Source organism: Capricornis sumatraensis, chromosome 2, assembly GCF_032405125.1.
Source record: "Capricornis sumatraensis isolate serow.1 chromosome 2, serow.2, whole genome shotgun sequence".
In the NCBI taxonomy this organism is placed as follows: Eukaryota; Metazoa; Chordata; class Mammalia; order Artiodactyla; family Bovidae; genus Capricornis; species Capricornis sumatraensis.
Genome location: NC_091070.1, coordinates 178,986,473 through 179,008,282, shown reverse-complemented (window position 1 = coordinate 179,008,282; position 21,810 = coordinate 178,986,473). Strand labels below are relative to the sequence as shown.

Below are 21,810 nucleotides of genomic sequence, written 5' to 3'. Positions count from 1 at the left end.
AGTTATTCATATACTGAAAAACAATCCAATAATAAATGAAACTATTTTTAAAATTTGTATTTGCAAATATTTTTGTTTATAACAGGCAGTGATATACAATAATGGTTCAGCCCTGGATCATCAGATCTAACAGCACATAGTAGTGAATTTACTTTATCCTATAAAGTATCAGAATAAGTTTTAATTATTTAATTGTTACAGATTTAAACCAAAGAAAATAAAGTCTTGCATGATAAAACTTCCTTGACTTTGCTTAATTATCAAATATGACTATCTACTACTTAACGAGAATTATGTCAACATTTAATTAAATAAAAATAGATCTTGTTCCTGCTCAAGTTACCATGGGGTTCTTTATTGACCAACAGCAGGCCAATCCTCTTTTTTGCTCCTTAAATCCAAAGTGTCCATAGCCAACAGCCAAAAGGTCCTGAAAACCAGAAAAATTTAAACTAAGAGAGGATAGCATAAAAATATTGGCAAATGTATGAAGATGTATATTAATGAACTGTGTTAAGAAGAGTGATGATATTTTAATTAAGGTTAAAAAAATACCATATGCCATCTATTTTCACTCTACATTTCCATCTTCCTAAGCAAAATCACAACAATAATCACATTTTCAGACTGAAAAATAAGTACTCAAAAAGAACCAATTGCTAACAAGCTCTTTTACATATTGAGATAATCTTCAAAATTTGTTTTATTACATTATAATCTCCTATGGGTTTTTAAGGATGACCTAATTTTTTCAAATGTTAAATAGAAGACATTTACATTTAAAGTGAGGTGCTATGGACTGAATTGTGTCTCCTCTCCTAAAAGTCATTTGTGGAAGTCCTAACCCCTAATAATATGTGATTATATTTGAAAATAGCACATTTAGGAGGTTATTAAGGTTAAACGAGTCCAGGAGGGTAGGGTCCTCATTCAATAGGATTGGGTTCTTTACAAAAAGAGGAAGAAACCTAAGAGCCCTTTCTCTCCACCATGTGAGGATACAGTCAAGCCTGGAAGAGAGCCTCACCCAGGAAATGAATCAGCCTCCAGAACTGTAAGAAATAAATTTCCGTTGTTTAAGCCACTCAGTCTACGGTGTTTTGTTTGGGCAGCTTCAGCTGATTAATACAGCAGGTCATTTCCAGAAATGCTTTTATAATTGACCCTTGAACAATGAGTTTGAACTGTGTAGGTCTACTTATAAATGGATTCTTTTAAACTAATATATTAAAACTTTTTTTGGAGATTTGTAACCATTTGAAAAAATTCACAGAAAAACTGCATAGCCTAGAAATCCAAAACATTAAGAAAAGGATTTTTCATGAATGTATAAAATGTATGTAGATAATAGTCTACTCCTTTGATAGGCATAAGTGAACATTTAATATAAAATTAATAATGTATTCATTTTATTACTGTTTTATAACTTTGCTTTCAAAGAATTATGTATTACCATACATATGCCTCACTCTCATAATTGAAGAACTGCATATCAGCCTATCATCACAGGTAAGTAGCTTTTTTTTAGGGTAACAATGTTTCCAATACAGCATTATGAATATGACTATAATACTGTATGCCACTGAAATTTTGTAACAATTCATTCATTAGCGTATAGTCTAGGCTATCCTGAAGCAATCATATCAATTACACTAGGCTACCATAAAGCAATCATATTGCTGCTTCTTTGTCATCAATATATAAAATACTATACTTGAAAAAAATATGAATTTTTCTTATTATCTTTTTATTTTTGATGTCTAAGTAACACATGTAACATCTACAGTATTTTGCATCATCTAAGACAATACTGATATAGGCACTGACAGACAATTCATCTGTTAAATGGATGACATACACTTAACAGTGTTGCTAAATACAGTACAGTACTATAAATGTTGATCCATTGATCTGTTGATCATAGAAAAAGCAAGAGAGTTCCAGAAAAACATCTACTTCTGCTTTATGGACTATGCCAAAGCCTTTGACTGTGTGGATCACAACAAACTGTGGAAAATTCTTAAAGAGATGGGAATACCAGACCACCTTATCTGCCTCCTGAGAAATCTGTATGCAGGTCAAGAAGCAACAATTAGAACCAGACATGGAACAATGGACTGGTTCCAAATTGGGAAAGGAGTATATTGTCACCCTGCTTATTTAACTTATATTTGGAGTACATCATGCAAAATGCTTGGCTGGGTGAAGCACAAGCTGAAGTCAACACTGCTGGGAGAAATATCAATAAATTCAGATACATAGATGACACCACTCTTATGGCAGAAAATGAAGAACTAAAGAGCCTCTTGATGAAAGTGAAAGAGGAGAGTGAAAAAGTTGGCTTAAAACTCAACATTCAGAAAACTAAGTTCATGGCATCCAGTCCTATCACTTCATGGCAAACAGACAGGGAAACAATGGAAACAGTGACAGACTTTATTTTCTTGGGCTCCAAAACCACTGCAAATGGTGATTGCAGCCATGAAATTAAAGGACACTTGCTCCCTGGAAGAAAAGCTATGACCAACCTAGACAGCATATTAAAAAGCAGAGACATTACTTTGCCAACAAAGGTCTGTCTAGCCAAAGCTATGGTTTTTTCCAGTAGTCATGTATGGATGTGAGAGTTGGACTATAAAGAAAGCTGAGTCCTGAAGAATTGATCTTCTGATCTTTTTGAACTTTGGTGTTGGAGAAGACTCTTGAGAATCTCATGGATTACAAGGAGATCCAACCAGTCAATCTTAAAGGAAATCAGTCCTGAATATTCTTTGGAAGGACTGATGCTGAAGCTGTAACTCCAATACTTTGGCCACCTGATGTGAAGAACTGGCTCATTGGAAAACACCATGATGCTGGGAAAGATTGAAGGCAGGAGGAGAAGGGGATGACAGAGGATGAGATGGTTGGATGGCATCACCGACTCGATGGACATGAGTTTGAGCAAGCTCCAGGAGTTGGTGATGGACAGGAAATCCTGGCATGCTGCAGTCCATGGTGTTACAAAGAGTCAGACATGACTGAACTGACTATAAACATATTTTCTCTTTATTATTTTTCTTAATAATATTCTCTTTCCCCTAGCGTGCTTTATTGTAAGATTGCAGTTTATAATACATATAACACATAAAACATGTGTTCACTGACCGTTTATGTTTGGTAATACTTTCAGTCAACAGTAGGCTATTAATAGTTAAGTTTTGGGGTAGTCAAAAGTTACACTTAGATTTTTAACTGCATAACAGGTTGGCACCCCAAGCCCCCTTTTGTTCAAGGTCAACTGTATAAGTACATATGCACAAAAGTTTAATTATCAAACAAACCCAGACTTTTCTTTGTAATCAGAAAGAATACAAAGACAGTCCTCCCACCATCTTACCTCCTAATCAACATCATGTCTCCACAGTTCTCTCTGTCTTACAATACTTTTCATCACTACCCTTGACATTGACAAACTCTTATTCATCTCTTTCAGACTCACCATAGATGTCAATTCTTCTAAGAAGCATTCACAACCTTCTCTTATGTGTTCCCATGGTATTATTTTTCCTTATTAAAGCACATAGGAAACTAGTGTATGACTAGGGCCTACATGTGACTAAATTACTACTGTATCTCCAGTGCTTTAACAGAGTTTCTGCACGGAGTTAATACTCAACAAATATTTACAGAATTAATTAATAAATATGATGGATACCATCTGTCATATTTTTAGCTTCATTCAAAATTAACTTTATTCTAAATAGCAATATATTAATTTTTTGCTGTGAGTATATTCAGTTTCTTAAAATGATTCATCTGTCTTTATTACCCAGTTATTATTGATTTATTAAATTTCACTTATCTACAAGATGTTCCCTAATATAGTTTTATAAACACAAATCCACAATAAAAGTATTTTATTTTATTCAAAATAATACACATAATTTAAGTAATGTGTTATTTCAGTCCAGTTCAGTTGCTCAGTCGTGTCCAACTCTTTGTGAACCCATGGACTGCAGCGCGCCAGGCCTCCCTGTCCATCACCAACTCCTGGAGTTCACTCAGACTCATGTCCATCTAGTTGGTGATGCCATCCAGCCATCTCATGCTCTGCTGTCCCCTTCTCCTCCTGCCCCAATCCCTCCTAGCATCAGGGTCTTTTCCAATGAGTCAACTCTTCCCATGAGGTGGCCAAAGTATTGGAGTTTTAGCTTCAGCATCAGTCCCTCCAATGAACACCCAGGACTGATCTCCTTTAGGATGGACTGGTTGGAGCGCCTTGCAGTCCAAGGGACTCTCAAGAGTCTTCTCCAACACCACAGTTCAAAAGCACCAATTCTTCAGTGCTCAGCTTTCTTCACAGTCCAACTCTCACATCCATACATGATCACTGGAAAAACCATAGCCTTGACTAGACAGACCTTTGTTGGCAAAGTAATTAATGTCTCTGCTTTTGAATATGCTATCTAGGTTGGTCATAACTTTCCTTCCAAGGAGTAAGCGTCTTTTAATTTCATGGCTGCAATCACCATCTACAGTGATTTTGGAGCCCCCCAAAATAAAGTTTGATACTGTTTCCACTGTTTCCCCATCTATTTCCCATGAAGTGATGGGACCAGATGCCATGATCTTAGTTTTCTGAATGTTGAGCTTTAAGCCAACTTTTTCGCTCTCCTCTTTCACTTTCATCAAGAGGCTTTTTAGTTCCTCTTCACTTTCTGCCATAAGGGTGGTGTCATCTGCATATCTGAGGTTTCTTTCAACAAAAATGATTATAGTTTTCTTTTTCATTTAAAAATTTTTATTGCAGTAGAGTTGATTTACAATGTTTTGTTAGTTTCAGGTTGATTATAGGTTTTTAATATCCATAACAATTATCATGTTTGCACACAGTACCTTATAAGGTATAGTGATAAAACAAGGCTAATTCTTAAAACATGCATAAAACAATACAGTTTAAACAAATTAGTTCTGAGGACTTTAAACATACATCAGGGACCTCCCTGGTAGTCCAGTGGTTGGGGGTCCACCTCCCAATGCAGAGTATATGGGTTCAATCCCTGGTTGAGAACTGGAATTCCACACATTGTGGGACAACACAGCCTGAGCCAAACAACAACAACCAAGAAAAAGATGCTGCAACTAGCACCCAGTGAGGTCAAAATAAATAAATATTTCTCAAAAAGGACCAAAAAAAAAAAAAGTTTTTTCAGAAACACTAGTTGAGAATCATGTCTTCAGAACGAGTTTATAAATCTCAGGAAAAAATAACTCTCATTACTCTATAATCATTCTTTTTTTTTACAAGAAAACATACCGTTCCCCAGCTTGATGATTCATCTATTTTTCCTCAATATGATTTTTAACAGAGCAGTACTAAAGGGCATCCCTAATAGCTCAGTTGGTAAAGAATCGCCTGCAATGCAGAAGACCCTGGTTTGATTCCTGGGTCTGGAAGATCCCCTGGAGAAGGGATAGGCTACCCACTCCAGTATTCTTGGGCTTCACTGTGGCTCAGTTGGTAAAGAATCCACCTGCAATGCGGGAGACCTGGGTTCGATCCCTAGGTCGGGAAGATCCCCTGGAGAAGGGAAAGGCTACCCACTCCAGTATTCTGGCCTAGAGAATTCCATGGACTTATAGTTCATAGGGTTACAAAGAGTCGGACAAAACTGACTGACTTTCACTTCACTTTCAGTAAAAGCAAGAACTCTGTAGCTAGATGTCTTGGTTTGAATTCTGTTTCACTTACTGGTTATATAACTTTGGGCAAGTTATCCTTTCTGTGCTTCAGTGCAACATTATGAGGAAAATAGTACCTTATTCATAGATTTATGATAATACAAGTAAAATGTTTACAATAGTGCCTGGTACATAGTAGGTGCTATTTAAATATCCACTGTAGTATTAGTTTATTAAGGAATCTCAAAATTATTTTGCACTTTTACAGGGTCACTGGATTAAGCTGTTATTGTTGTTATTTAGTCGCTAAGTCATGTCTGACTCTTTTTCAACCTCATGGATTAAGTACATACTTCCAAATTTGGTTTCTTTAAAGAGAATGCAAATTTGGGTGCATGAATTTGGTTAACATGTTAAACTAAATAAATATATATTATTTTCTTGTTCACTTCTCAACATCTGGAAGAGAGTCAGCCATGTTCCAAGCACATCTCTTAAAATAAAAATGGTGACATTTTCATATTAAAGAAGAAAAAACATTGTTTTCTAGCTGTTGCATTTCCCCCTTTTAAAAATATAAACTTGTTTTCAGAGGAATTTTAAAACTAGAGGTTATATCAATTTAAATCTCTTGCCTAACAATGAGAAAAGAAAATCATTAGTGTTATACTTGGTAAATGCCCTTAAATGCTAGAGACAGAATTATTAAAACATTTGATAACTTACTGGATTTGCTTTATTCCAGGCAAGGCTGCTCACATTAAGGCCTTTGGTTAGGTCACAGGAAAAGGACCAGAGTCGTTCCAAATTGGCTGGTATTGTTGATTGTTCTGAACTTATTTCTAAATCTTCTTCCTCTTCCTTCTTAGCTTCTTCTTTGACCACTTCAAGTTTTCCATCTACTAAAAAGTCTCCGGGCTCTTCAGGTTCTGGTTCTAAAATTAAATCAAATGAAGATCATGGTGGTCTACACCCATCTGCTAAAGTTTCCAAAGAATAGCTCTATCTACCACTGATACTTCAGACACCACTGGATCTGCTAGGTCATAATGCCCGAGGGACAGGGCACCTAGAAGAGCAGCTTGAACCTGCTGCAGAATCTTCTGTTGTTCTGAGACCCACTCAAAGCTTTTAGCTTTTCAGATCACTGAGTAAATGAACCAGAATAACATCCAAATGAGGAATGTGTTGCCTCTAAAATGCAAAGACGGCTTCCCTTGTGGCTCAGTCAGTAAGAAATCCGCCTGCAATGCAGGAGACCCAGGTTCAATCCCTGGGTCAGGAAGATGCCCTGGAGAAGGAAATGCCAACCCATTTCCTTCAGTATTCTTGCCTGGGAAATCCAGTATTCTTGCCTGGGAAAACCCATGCACAGAGGAGCCTGGTGGGCTGCAATCCGTGGGGTTGCAAATAGTCAAACACAACTTAGTGACTACACCACCACCAACGAAAGTAAAGAGATCCACTAGGAATATGTCTGTCTGTCTCTCTCTCTTTTTTTTTTTTTTTTCATTGCAGAGGACTCAGATGCAACTGCATATCTTTTACCTTAGAAGGTATATCTGACATATTCTACTGGACCCTTGGAAATTTCACTGAGGTGGAAGGCCCCTGAAATTCTGTCAGATTTATTTCTCACCCTCCGACATGCAAATGTCTTGCCAGTAAGTTTACTTCTTGTTCACTAGGTCCAATCAACATGATACCATCAGTGTAATGGACCAGTGCAATGTCTTGCTGAAGGGAAGGCTTGCTGCAGACTAAATTATGACATAAAGCAGAACAGTGAAGGTGCACTGCTGACCTGGCCAGCTGAGAGCAAATAGCTTTGGTTTTCCCAACAGGTACTAAAGGGAAAAAGCATCAGCAGCTACACACTATGTACCACAAGTAGTGTTAGTTTGCTCAGGCAATGAGACTCTAACTGAAACACCAGCTGCACCTGGAGTCACCACCTGGTTAAGCTTACAATAATCCACTGTTACTCTCTAAGAGTCATGTGTTTTCTGTGTAAACCAGATAGATGAGTTGAATGGTAGGAGTCAACATTCCTGCATATTTCAAGTCCTTGATGGTGGTATTAATCTCTGAGATCCCTCCAGAAAGGTGGCTATATGGTTTACTATTTTAATAGGTATAGACAGCTCTAGTGACTTCCGCTTCGCCCCTTCCTCTCAAATTAGCTCTCATTCCACAAGCCAAGGATCACATGGGGGATTCTGCCAGTTTCTAAATATTTCTATTTCAAGTATACATTCTGGAACAGGGAAAATAACTGCAGGATGATGGGTGGACACACTGTGAGATGAACCTGAACTAAAATTCTGTTGATCACCTGATTTTAAGTCCTAGTGGACCCCAGTGATGTTTTGGGTCTCTCTGTTAGTGTGAACTCAGAGCCAGTGTTCAGTAATCCATGAAATTTCTGATGATTTCCTTATCCACAATGTACAGTCCTTCTAATAAAATGGTATAGATCTTTATGGAGAAAGCTGGGATAAGTATTAACAGTACACACTCTTGGCAATGTAGCATGAATCATTCTCAAAGTGACCCAGTCTCCACTTCATTCAAGACAGTCTGGTTCTATAAACTGGCTCAAGTCTAGGAATAGGTTAAGGGGTTGTGACTTTGTTTTTTGGTGTTTCAAATTAGAAACACTTGACCTAGAACTTTATTGCTTATATAGATTAAGTGAGAATTTATAAGATGACCGTATGTTATGGGATGAATTGTTTCACTCCAAAATTCATATATTGAAGTCATAATGACTCAGAGGTAAAGAATCCACCTATGATGCATGAGACACAGGTTTGATCCCTGAGTCAGGAAGATCCCTTGGAGAAGGGAGTGGCTGCCCACTCCAGTCACCACATGGTTAAGCTGGTGAGGACTGGGAAATTCCATGGACAGAGAGATCTGTAGGGCTTCAGTCCATAGGGTGGCAAAGAATTGCACAAGACTGTGTGACACACAGAGCACACACAAGAATGTAGTATATCAGAATGTAACAGCATTTTGAGAAAGGACTTTGAAGTGGTGATTACATTAAAATTAGACCATTAGAGAGGGTCCCAATCCATTTATTGATATCCTTCTAAGAAGAGGAAATTTAGATACACCAAGAGAGACAAGGGATGAACACACACAGAGAAAAGACCATGGAAAGAGGCAGCAAGAGCGTGAACATCTGCAAGCCAAAGAGAGAGGCCTCAGAGGAAACCAACCTTGCTGGCACCCTGATCTTGGACTTTCTGTCTCTAGAATTGTGAGGGAGTAAATGTGTGTTTTCTAAGTCTTCAGTCAGACGTATACATTGCAAACATATTCTTCTAGTCTGTTGCTTGCATGTTTCCCTGCATTTTTTTTTCCTACTGTTAGCAGTGTTATTCAAAGAGCAGACATTTTAACTCTTGCAAAAGTCTTATTGATTTTTTTCTTTTATGCCTTGGGATTTGGGGCCTCCCAGGTGGCTCAGTGGTAAATAATCTGCCTGCCAATGCAGGAGATGCAGGTTTGATCCCTGGGTTGGAAAGATCTCCTGGAGAAGGGAATGACAATCCACTCCATTATTCTTGCCTGGAGAATACCATGGACAAAGGAGCCTGGTGGGCTACCACTCATGGGGTCACAAAGAGTTGGACATGAATTAACTCACCTGCACTTGGGATTTTTGTGTATTAAGTGGATCTTTTCTTATGCTAAAATCACAAATATTTTTTTCCTTTATCTTCTCCTAGAACTTTATAGTTTTAATTTTTACATGTAAATCTATGGTCCATTCTGACTTAATTTATACATTTAATAGGAGGTGAGGATTAAAGCTCATTTTTCTCCCCATAAGGATGTCCAGTTCTTTCAGCATTGTTTTAAAAGATCAACTTCTCTCTATTGAATTGCCTTGACATGTTTGTTAAAAATCAGTTAACCATATATGTCTGTGCTTATTTCTGGACTCACTAGTTTGTTTCAATCATCTATATGTCTACCCTTAGACAAATACTCAGCTGCCTTGATTACTGTATCGTTATAGTCAGTCACCTGTAATATAGTAGGGTTAAGTCCTTCAACTTCATTCTTCTGCTACAGAATTGACTTAGTTATTCCATGTCCTTTGCTTTACCATATAAAACATAGAATAATACTGTTGACTTCATGATCTTTAAAGAAATTTCAAATGGTGGGAAATGTCTCTCATTTTCAAATTCTAGCACTCTCCATTCTTTTCTGTAGATTCTAATTTCTGTTGTTATTTTCTATCAGCCTGAAGAACTTCCTTGAACTTTTTTTGCAATGCTGGTCTGCTGACAATGAATTCTCTCAGCTTTTGTTTGTCTGAACATGTTTTTATTTCACCTTGATCTTTGAAGGATATTTTCTCTAGATATACAATTTTTAGCACAGTAAAAATTGTTCTCTGGCTTCTGATATAGAAATAAGGGCATTATTAATTTCTCCCCTGTATGTAATGAATTTTTTTCTGGCAACTTTTAATTTTTTTGTATAGTACTTATAATATGCCTCAGTGTGGTTTTCATTGTGTTTATCTTGCTTGGGTTTCATTGAACTTCTTATAATTACTGATTTAAAGTTTTTTCAAATATACAAAATTTTTAGCAATTCTTCCTTCAAATATCTTTCTGTGCTTCCTCTTTATTCTACTACTACAATTCTAATTACATATATATTAAACCACATGACCTTGGGACACAGGTCACTGAAGTTCTATTTTTTTAGACTGTTTCTGTACTTTAATTTGGAATGTTCCTCTTGCTTGTCTTTTAGCATTTTGTCACACTCAAGCAGTAAATTTTTTCATTTCAAGTACTATGTATTGTATTTCATCTCTAGAAGTTCCATTTGGTCCTATATGTAACTTTCATTACTATCATCATTGTATTCTTATTTTTTCCTTTAAATCTTTAAGCATATTTTTAGAACTTATTCTTTAACAGACTTTATTTTTTAGAGTAGTTTTAGTTTCACAGCAAAACTGAACTCCAAATGAAGAGTTCCAATATACTCACAGCCAGATTTACACATAGCCTTTTCCAGATCAACATCCTGCACCAATAGTACAGTGTTACAATAAGTGAATTCCCAGTGACAAATTATTATTACTCAAAATCTATATAGTTCACTTTAAGATTTACTCTTGGTGTTGTACATTCTATGAATTTGGATGAGTGTACAATGAAATGTGCCCATCACTAAGTATTATGCAGAATAGTTTTATTGCTCTAAAAATCTTACATACACTGCCTATTCATTTCTCCCAACCTCTAATCCCTGGAAACGTCTGATCTTTTTACTGTCTCCAAACTTGTGCCCTTTCCAGAATGTCATATAGTTGGAGTGACAGCATATGTAGCCTTTTCAGATGGGCTTCCTCCACTTGGTAATATGCATTCAGATTTTGTCCGTGTCTGTTCATGGCTTGATAATTCATTTCTTTTTAGTGCTGAATAATATTCTATTGTCCGGATTTTCCACAATTTTTTCATTCATTCACCTTCTGAAGAACATCTTGTTTGCTTCCAAGTTTTGGAAGTTATGAATAAAGCTTCAATAAACATCTGTGTGCAGATTTTTGTGTGGAAATAAGCATTCAACTCCTTTGGGTTAATACCAAGGAGTACAATTATGGACCATATGGTTACAATATGCTTAGTTTTGTAAGAAACTGCCAAACTATCTTCCAAAGTAGCTGAACTACTGTGCATTCCCACCAACAATAAGAGTTCTTGTTGCTCCACATCTTAGCCAGCATTTGGTGGTATCAATGTTTTGGATTTTAGCTATTCAATAATTGTATGGTGGTATTTCATTGATGTTTTAATTTGAAATTCCTTAACGACATATAATAATGAACATCTTCTTAAACTTATTTGCCATTTGTATATCTCTTTATAAGGTGTCTGTTAGGTCTTTTGTCTGTTTTTAAATTATGTTATCTGTTTGCTTATTATTGAGTTTTAAGAGATATTTGTATATTTTGGACAAGTTCTTTAGCAGGTATGTATTTTGCATATATTCTTTCTAGTCAGTGACTTGACTTCTCATTCTCTTGACAATGTCTTTCACAGAGCAGATTTTTAATTTTAATGAAGTCCAACTTATCAGTTATTTCTTTTAATAGATTGTGCCTTTGGTGTCAAATCTAAAACATCATCACCATATCCAAGTTTATCCAAATTTTTTCCTATGCTGTCTTCTAGAAATTTTATAGTTTTGCATATTTCATTGAAGTTTATGACCCATTTTGAGTTAATTTTTGTGAGGGGTATAAGGTCTGTATCTAGATTATTTATTTTGCCCATAAATATCCTGATGTTCCAGTATCATTTGTTGAAAAGACTATCTTTTTTCTTTCCATTATATTGCCATTCCTCTTTGGTCAAAGATCAGTTGACTATAATTATGTGGATCTATTTCTGGGCTCTTTATTGTGTCTGTTCTTTCACCAATACCACACTATCTTAACAACTGTAACTTAACAGTAACTCTTGAAGTTGGATGATGTCAGTCCTCCAACTTTTTTCTTCTTCAATATGGTCTTGGCTATTCTGAGTATGATAGCTTTTTTAAAGTTCTTATCTGTCTTTTACCATCTCGGTCACCTTTTTATCTGTTTCTATTGACTGACTTTTTTAGCTTAACTCACATTTTCCTGCTTATTTACACAGCTAGTAAATTTGTATTGGGTGCTGTGCATTATAAATGTTACAGCACTGAATGTCTGCGTTGTGTTTTCTTCCATACAATACTGTATTGAAGTTTGTTTTGTTGAGCAGTTAACTTACTTTCAGATTAGCTTGATTTTTGAAATTAGCTTTTAAAAAGAAAATTTTTTTAATTAGCTAAAAAGTTTATTGGTGGGGATGAGGGTCTAGACTAGTCTTTATTCTTGGGTTATTGTAGCTCTACTCTTAAGGTATAGCCATTCTGGATATTTACTGAATACCCTATTTCTACCCCTCTGGCCAGTCAGAAATCAAATGTGTTGCAGCCCTGTGTGAACTCTGAAGACTTTTTCACTTAGATCTTACTGGTAGTTGTTCTTTCTTTGCCTTCTGGAGTTTTAGTCTAACATACACAGCTTATGTTTCAGCCAAAGACTAAATGATAGATTTACGGAGTTTTTTTTTTTTTTCTTCTCTACATAATTTCCTAATATCTGATTATTCCAATTACAGTCACCTCAGACTCTTTGACGGAGAAGGCAATGGCACCCCACTCCAGTACTCTTGCCTGGAAAAATCCCATGGACGGAGCAGCCTGGTGGGCTGCTGTCTATGGGATCGCACAGGGTCGGACACAACTGAAGCAACTTAGCAGCAGCCTCTTTGAACTCTTATCTGGATGTCATCATATGAGTAAAACTGCAATACGTATGTCCTCTCCTATGGTCTTATAATTATTTACATCCTAACTAAAAGCAGAACTACTATTTTTTCTTTTTTAAATGATCAGTGATACGTTCCTGGGCTGGAGGAAGCACAAGCTGGAATCAAGATTGCTGGGAGAAATATCAATAACCTCAGATATGCAGATGACACCACCCTTATGGCAGAAAGTGAAGAGGAACTCAAAAGCCTCTTGATGAAAGTGAAAGAGGAGAGCGAAAAAGTTGGCTTAAAGCTCAACATTCAGAAAACTAAGATCATGGTATCCAGTCCCATCACTTCATGGGAAATAGATGGGGAAACAGTGGAAACAGTGTCAGAATTTATTTTGGGGGCTCCAAAATCACTGCAGATGGTGATTGCAGCCATGAAATTAAAAGACACTTACTCCTTGAATGGAAAGTTATGACCAACCTAGACAGCATATTCAAAAGCAGAGACATTACTTTGCCAACAAAGGTTTGTCTAGTCAAGGCTATGGTTTTTCCTGTGGTCATGTATGGATGTGAGAGTTGGACTGTGAAGAAAGCTGAGCACTGAAGAATGGATGCTTTTGAAGTGTGGTGTTGGAGAAGACTCTTGAGAGTCCCTTGGACTGCAAGGAACTCCAACCAGTCCATCCTAAAGGAGATCAGTCCTGGGTGTTCATTGGAAGGACTGATGCTAAAGCTGAAAACTCCAATACTTTGGCCACCTCATGCAAAGAGTTCACTCATTGGAAAAGACTCTGATGCTGGGAGGGATTGGGGGCAGGAGGAGAAGGGGATGACAGAGGATGAGATGGCTGGATGGCATCACCAACTCGATGGACCTGAGTTTGGATAAACTCTGGGAGTTGGTGATGGACAGGGAGGCCTGGCATGCTGCGCTTCATGAGGTCACAAAGAGTCAGACATGACTGAGTGACTGAAGTGAACTTTAGAACGTTTCTATAAACTTCATTTCATTCATTCAAAAATTGAAAAGTTGAATTAAGTAATCTCTCAAATCTTTAAAAATATTGTAGCCATAACAACAGGAAGAATGCCTGTGTAATAAAATTAGGGGGAGGTAATAAAAGCTAGAACCTGGAAGGTATCAATGGCAATGGAAAGGGGTGTTTGACTACGAGAGAATAATTCAATACTGGAACAACAGAGAGGAAAGAGCTTATGAGGTTTTGAATCTAAGGTACTATCTCTTTGGGCTTCCAGGTCTGGACTCTCCTGCTAGTCACTTTTAGTGCTGGAAACTATATAAAAATGTCTTCTGATAAGTGATGTGTGTGTATGTGCTAAGTCATTTCAGTCAGATCTGACGCCTTGCAACCCCGTGGACTGCAACCCACCAGGCTCCTCTGTCCATGGGGTTCTCCAGGAAAGAATTACTGGAGTTGGCTGCCATTTCCTTCTCGCTGATAAGTGATAACTCAGTTTAAAGATTGCATTTAGAAATAATACAATTTGATTTTTTAAATTACTTGAGCTTGTCTAAAAATGATTATATTTAGACATCTTTTTTAAAGTATAAAATCTTTATTTCAAAAAATCACTTTTTTAAAAGATGTTTTAGTATATAATGTGTTAAATACCTTTTAAAACAGGAAGCTGACGATAAGCTGCAAGTTTTGGCTGAAATATATTTTCCATTATAACTCGTTCCATAAAAAATAAGTCCTGCTGAAACTTATCAGATTTAAATACTGCATCTGAGTTGTCTTCTTCTTCATCTCGAACTTTAGCCAGAATTACATTTTCAATATCCATTAGAGAACTACCTTCACTAACTGTAAAATACAAATATGATGTAATGGTAACAATTCAAAAATTATATTAGCTGGTTTGTACATTCTAAAGATTTATCAATGACATTTTGCCATCACTATTTGTATTCCTCCAGTATTCACAACAACTTTAATAGTTACTTACTGAATGTCTTTTAGGAACCAAGCACATGCAAGATATACATATATTATCTCCATATATTTTTATTCAAATTGAAATTAAATTATTATCAGTCTTCATTACACCTTCAGATAAAGGTTTAATTTATTGCTTTATAGGAATACTACACTACTGTTGTTTATTAATGCTATAACAAATTACCAAAAATTTGGTGGACTAAATTTAAAGTTCTAGATTAAATTTAAAATTAAATTTAAAGTGGATACAAATTTAAAGTTCTGTAGGTTACCGATCAACCCAGGTCTCACTTGGCCAAAACCAAAAGGTTATTAGGGTTATGTTCCTTTCTGAAGGCTCTAGAGAGTTAATTTCCTTGCCAATTTCTAGAAGCCACCACCAACCCATCATCCATCTTCAAAAGACAGCAACATTGCATCTCTCTGATGGTCCTGCCATTATATCTCCCTCTGACCAGAAATGGAAAAAAATACTCCAAAGTACCCATTTGATTGGTTTGGGTCCACTCAGATAATCCAGGATAACCTCCCTCTTTTAGATCCTTAATGTAGGCACATTTGGATAGTCTCTTATCTCATGTAAGGTAATCTATTCATAGGTTCCTGAGATTGGGATGTGTATATATTTGAGGAATGATATTCTACCTATTACTTAGTTAAAACAGAATGAAGGGGAATCTTGCATCCATGAAGATGGAATAAACACTTTCCCCTATTTCTTTGCTAAATACAACTAAAAATCTTGGGACATTGATTTTTTTTTTTTTAAGAGGAAGCCTTTGAAAGCCTTTGTCAGAAGAAGGCAGAGCAAAAAGACTGCTCAGGACCCAGGGAATGACATACTGGTGAGTTCCCTACATTTCTTATTATTGCAGATACTCCAGACAAACCTCTCTTTAGCCAAAACTCAGGAAAAGAACAATCTTGCAAGAAAGAAAACTTTTAAGATATAACCATTTCTCTCCAGGAAAAAAAAAAAAAAAACAGAGAAAAACTGTAGCTCCACCCATTCCACAAATACCACTAGCCAAGTGGGAAGTCTAGACTTCCATTCTTGCCAGGTTCTAACAAGGCTTTCCAGTCTCCCAGCCTTCCAGTGGGTGTGGTGTCAGAAAAGGCTCAGTAAGGAGCTAGGACTTTAAATCTTACCCAAAAAAAGAAAAAAAATGACTGTGCTGCCCTTTGTGCAATATCAATTAAGATCTCTTGGGAAACATGGAATTCCACAGTTATCTGGCAGTAAAAAGGTTCTTCCCAATAGTCAGTGTTGGATTGGTACAGTCAGAACTTACAGAACTGCCCCAAAGTAATAAAGCCAAGTCCCAATCCATGGTGTCAGGAAGTGTTAATGAGATGCTCCTATCCCTCCCAGCCATGTAGGTATCAATGGAAGTTAGAGCTCACTATCTAACTTACACAAGGTTAGAGCTCCCCATCTAACATTACAGAACAGTAATGAGATGATCCCCTCCCTCAGTGTAATTGAAGGGCAAGTGAAAAATATGGATTTCTACTCCAGTAATGGGTGCTTCCCAGGTGGTGGTGGTGCTGCTGCTGCTAAGTCGCTTCAGTCATGTCCGACTCTGTGCGACCCCATAGACAGCAGCCCACCAGGCTCCCCCGTCTCTGGGATTCTCCAGGCAAGAACACTGGAGTGGGTTGCCATTTCCTTCTCCAATGCATAAAAGTGAAAAGTGAAAGTGAGGTCGCTCAGTCGTGTCCGACTCTCTGTGACCCCATCGACTGGAGCCTACCAGGCTCCTCTGTCCATGGGATTTTCCAGGCAAGACTACTGGAGTGGGATGCCATCACCTTCTCCGCCAGGTGGTGCTAGTGGTAAAGAATCTGCCTGCTGATGTAGGAAACGTAAGAGACCCAGGTTCAATCCCTGGATCAGGAAGATTCCCCTGGAGTAGGAAATGGCAACCCTCTCCAATATTCTTGCCCAGAAAATTCCATGGACAGAGGAGCCTGGTGGGCTACAGTCCATGGGATTGCAAAGAGTCAGAAACGGCTGAGTGAACGTGTGCGTGTGTGCACACACACAGACACAAAATGAGGCAGTAAACCCCACTTCTACTTTCACCTGACGGTAATGGAGCAGTAAATTTCCCTGTCAAAAGAGTGTCAAACAAATCCTGCTACAAATGAAGTTTAAACAAGATCCAGTTCTCAAAACATAATACCCCAAGTCTCTAAATTTTAACTGAATGTCACTGATCAAAGAACCAAGAAAATCTCTACTTAAATGAAACAAAAAACAAACAAAATCAATAGAAACCAACACTGAGATGACAGAGATGCTTAAATTATCTGACAGCAGGGTGGTCCTAAGATGGCGGAGGAATAGAACAGGGAGACCACTTTCTCCCCCACAAATTCATCCAAAGAACATTTAAACACTGAGTAAATTCCACAAAACAACTTCTGAATGCTGGCAGAGGACACCAGGCACCCAGAAAAGCAGCCCATTGTCTTCGAAAGGAGGTAGAAAAAAATAGACAAAAAAAGAGACAAAAGAGGGAGGGATGGAGCTCTGTCCTGGGAAGGGAGTCTTAAAAAGAGAGAAGTTTCCAAACACCAGGAAACACTCTCTCTGCCGAGTCTGTGGCGAGCCTTGGAAGCACAGAGGGCAACATAACAGGGAGGAAAAATAAATAAATAATTAAACCCCATAGATACGAGCCCAACAGTAACTCCCCCAGCAGAGAAGCAGCGCAGACACCTGCATTTTCCACTAGCAAGCGGCGGCTGGGCAGGGAGGCACGGGCCGCATTGCTTAGAGTAAGGACCGGGCCTGAATGCCCTGAGGGCAATCTGAGCAAATTAACTTGGGCTAGCAAATCAGACTGCGAGATAGCTACCACGCGAAAAGCCCTAAGACACCACCAGGCCTGTGCACAGAGCAAAGAACTGAACAGAACTAGCCAGCTGTAGACCATCCCCCTCCAGTGACAGGCAGCCAGAGCCAGAAGGGGGCAATCGCAGCCCCAGAGAGACATTATTTACCAAACTGCAAGCAGGCTTCTTTGCTAACTAAGACTTCTTGGGGCTCTGGACATCTGCCTGCGAAGGTGCGCCAGTTGTACACCCAGAAAACCAAGCGGCAGGGACGGGGCAGGCGATAAGTTGCAGCAACCGCACTCACCAAACACCTCATCACCTGAGCTGCTCGGACCTGGGAAGGGCCCAACACAGGCTGAGGTAGTCCTCAGCCTCTGAGGACTACCCAAGTGCCTGAACTTGAGTGGCTTAGACCTGGGAGGTGCATGCAGCCCAGGGCTGGCCTCGGACGGTTCCCAGCAGAGCAACCTAGAGCCTGAGCAGTGTGGGCAGGGAGGGCACACGGGCTGGGAGCGGGGGCAGGCCCAGTGTGGCTGAGACGCTGAGAGCACACGTCAGTGTTATTTATTTGCAGGGTCCCTCCCTCTCCACAGCGCAAAAGAACAAGTAAGCCTACAAAAGTGTCCACCACCGCCCCCTTGTGTCAGGGTGGAAATCAGACACTGAAGAGACCAGCTAACAGAAGAAGCTAAAACAGAGGGAACCGCCTTGGAAGAGACAGATGCAATAGATTAAAACCCTGTCATTAGTACCGACTACATAGGAGGGGGCCTATAGATCTTGAGAAATATAAGCCAGACCAAGGAACTACCCAAAAATGAACTGACCCTACACTGCCCACAACAACACCAGAGAAAGTCCTAGGTATGTTTTTACTATTTTTATGATTATCCTTTTTTTATTTTTAATTTTTAAGCCCTCTATTACTCCTTTAATTTTCATTTTTATAACCTACTATTACTTTGCAAAAAAAAAAAGACCCTTTTTTTTAAAGGAAACTTCATATATATATATTTTTTATAATTTTTGTGACTTTGTTTCTTTTCTTCTTTTCTTTAATACTGTATTTTTGAAAATCCAACCTCTACTCTAGATTTTTAATCTTTGTTTATTGGTATTTGTTATTAATTTTGTACCTTTAAGAACCCAATCTTCAGTACCCATTTTTACCTGGGAGTGAGATTACTGGCTTGACTGCTTTCTCCCTCTTTGGACTCTCCTTTTCCTCCACCAGATCGCCTCTGTCTCCTCCCTTCCCCTTCTCTTCTCTACCCAACTCTGTGAATCTCTGTGTGTTCCAGATGGTGGAGAACACTTAGGGAACTGATTACTGGCTGGATCTGTCTCTCTCCTTTTGATTCCCCCCTTTTATCCTTCTGGCCACCTCTGCCTCCTTCCTCCCTCTTCTCTTCTCTGTATAACTCCGTGAACATCTCTGAGCGGTCCAGACTGTGGAGAGCACTAAGGAAGTGATTACAGGCTAGCTTGCTCTCTCCTCTATTGATTCCACCTCATCTCATTCAGGTCACCTCTAACTCCCTCCTCCCTCTTCTCTTCTGCATGTAACTTTGTGACCCTCTCTGGGTGTCCCTCACTGTGGAGAAACTTTTCATCTTTAACCTAGATGTTTTATCAATGGTGCTGTATAGAAGGAGAAGTCTTGAGACTACTGTAAAAATAAGACTGAAAACCAGAAGCAGGAGGCTTAAGTCCAAATCCTGAGAACACTAGAGAACTAACTCCAGGGAAAATTAATCGACAGGAGCTCATCAAACGCCTCCATACCTACACTGAAACCAAGCATCACCCAAGGGCCAACAAGTTCCAGAGCAAGACATAGCACACAAATTATCCAGCAACACAGGAACACAACCCTGAGCTTCAATATACAGGCTGCCCAAAGTTACTCCAAACCCACTGACATCTCATAACACATTACTGGACACTTCCTTACACTCCAGAGAGAAGAAATTCAGCTCCACCCACCAGAACACCGACACAAGCTTCCCTAACCAAGAAACCTTGACAAGCCACCCATACAACCCCACCCACAGCGAGGAAACTCCACAATAAAGAGAACTCCACAAACTGCCAGCATATATAGAAAGGCCACCCCAAACACAGCAATATAAACAAGAAGAAGAGACAGAGGAATACCCAGCAGGTAAAGGAACAGGATAAATGCCCACCAAACCAAACAAAAGCTGAGAGAATTCAGCACCATAAAGAATACCAAATAATGATAGTGAAAATGATACAAAACCTTGAAATCAAAATGGAATCATAGATAAATAGCCTGGAGACAAGGATTGAGAAGATGCAAGAAAGGTTTAACAAGGACCTAGAAGAAATAAAAAAGAGTCAATATATAATGAATAATGCAATAAATGAGATTAAAAAAAACACTCTGGAGGCAACAAATAGTAGAATAACAGAGGCAGAAGATAGGATTCGTGAAGTAGAAGACAGAATGGTAGAAATAAATGAATCAGAGAGGAAAAAAGAAAAATGAATTAAAAGAAATGAGGATAATCTCAGAGACCTCCAGGACAATATTAAACGCTTCAACATTTGAACACAGGAGTCCCAGAAGAAGACGACAAAAAGAAAGATCATGAGGAGATAATAGTTGAAAACTTCCCTAAAATGGGGAAGGAAATAATCACCCAAGTCCAAGAAATCCAGAGAGTCCCAAACAGGATAAACCCAAGGCAAAACACCCCAAGACACATGTTAATCAAATTAACAAAGAACAAATATTAAAAGCAGCAAGGGAAAAACAATAAATAACACACAAGGGGATTCCCATAAGGATAACAGCTGATCTTTCAATGGAAACTCTTCAGGCCAGGAGGGAATGGCAAGACATACTTAAAGGGATGAAAGAAAATAACTACAGCCCAGATTACTGTACCCAGCAAGGATCTTATTCAAATATGAAGGAGAAATCAAAAGCTTTACAGACAAGCAAAAGCTGAAAGAATTCAGCACCACCAAACCAGTTCTCCAACAAATGTGAAAGGATATTCTCTAGATAGGAAACACAAAAAGGGTGTATAAACTCAAACCCAAAACAACAAAGCAAATGGCAATGGGATCATACTTATCAATAATTACCTTAAACATAAATGGGTTGAATGCCCCAACCAAAAGACAAAGACTGGCTGAATGGATACAAAAACAAGACCCCTATATATGTTTCTACAAGAGACCCACCTCAAAACGGGACACATGCAGACTGAAAGTGAAGGGCTGGAAAAAATATTCCACACAAATAGAGACCAAAAGAAAGCAGGAGTAGCAATACTCATATCAGATAAAATAGACTTTAAAACAAAGGCTGTGAAAAGAGACAAAGAAGGACACTACATAATGATCAAAGGATCAATCCAAGAAGAAGATATAACAACTATAAATATATATGCACCCAACATAGGAGCACTGCAATATGTAAGACAGATGCTAACAAGTATGAAAGGGGAAATTAACAAAAACACAATAATAGTGGGAGACTTTAACACCCCACTCACACCTATGGATAGATCAACTAAACAGAAAATTAACAAGGAAACACAAACTTTAAATGATACAATAGACCAGTTAGACCTAATGGATATCTATAGGATATTTCACCCCAAAACAATGAATTTCACCTTTTTCTTAAGCGCACACAGAACCTTCTCCAGGATAGATCACATCCTGGGCCATAAAATCTAGCCTTGGTAAATTCAAAAAAATTGAAATCATTCCAAGCATCTTTTCTGACTACAATGCAGTAAGATTATATCTCAATTACAGGAGAAACACTATTAAAAATTCCAACATATGGAAGCTGAACAACACGCTGCTGAATAACAAACAAATCACAGAAGAAATCAAAAAAGAAATCAAAATATGCATAGAAACGAGTGAAAATGAAAACACAACAACCCAACACCTGTGGGACACTGTAAAAGCAGTGCTAAGGGGAAAGTTCATAGCAATACAGGCATACCT

The 21,810-nt window shown here is 38.2% G+C and overlaps 1 protein-coding gene across 1 annotated transcript in view; it reads right to left on the bottom strand.

The window, feature by feature from the left end:
- Window positions 1-334: 334 nt before the first annotated feature.
- DNAI4 (dynein axonemal intermediate chain 4) overlaps window positions 335-21,810 on the bottom strand; it is an 81,122-nt gene continuing 59,646 nt past the window's right edge. The window contains 3 exon segments of the mRNA XM_068966273.1: window positions 335-430; window positions 6,391-6,599; window positions 14,641-14,835. Coding sequence (XP_068822374.1) covers window positions 335-430; window positions 6,391-6,599; window positions 14,641-14,835 — 500 coding nt within the window.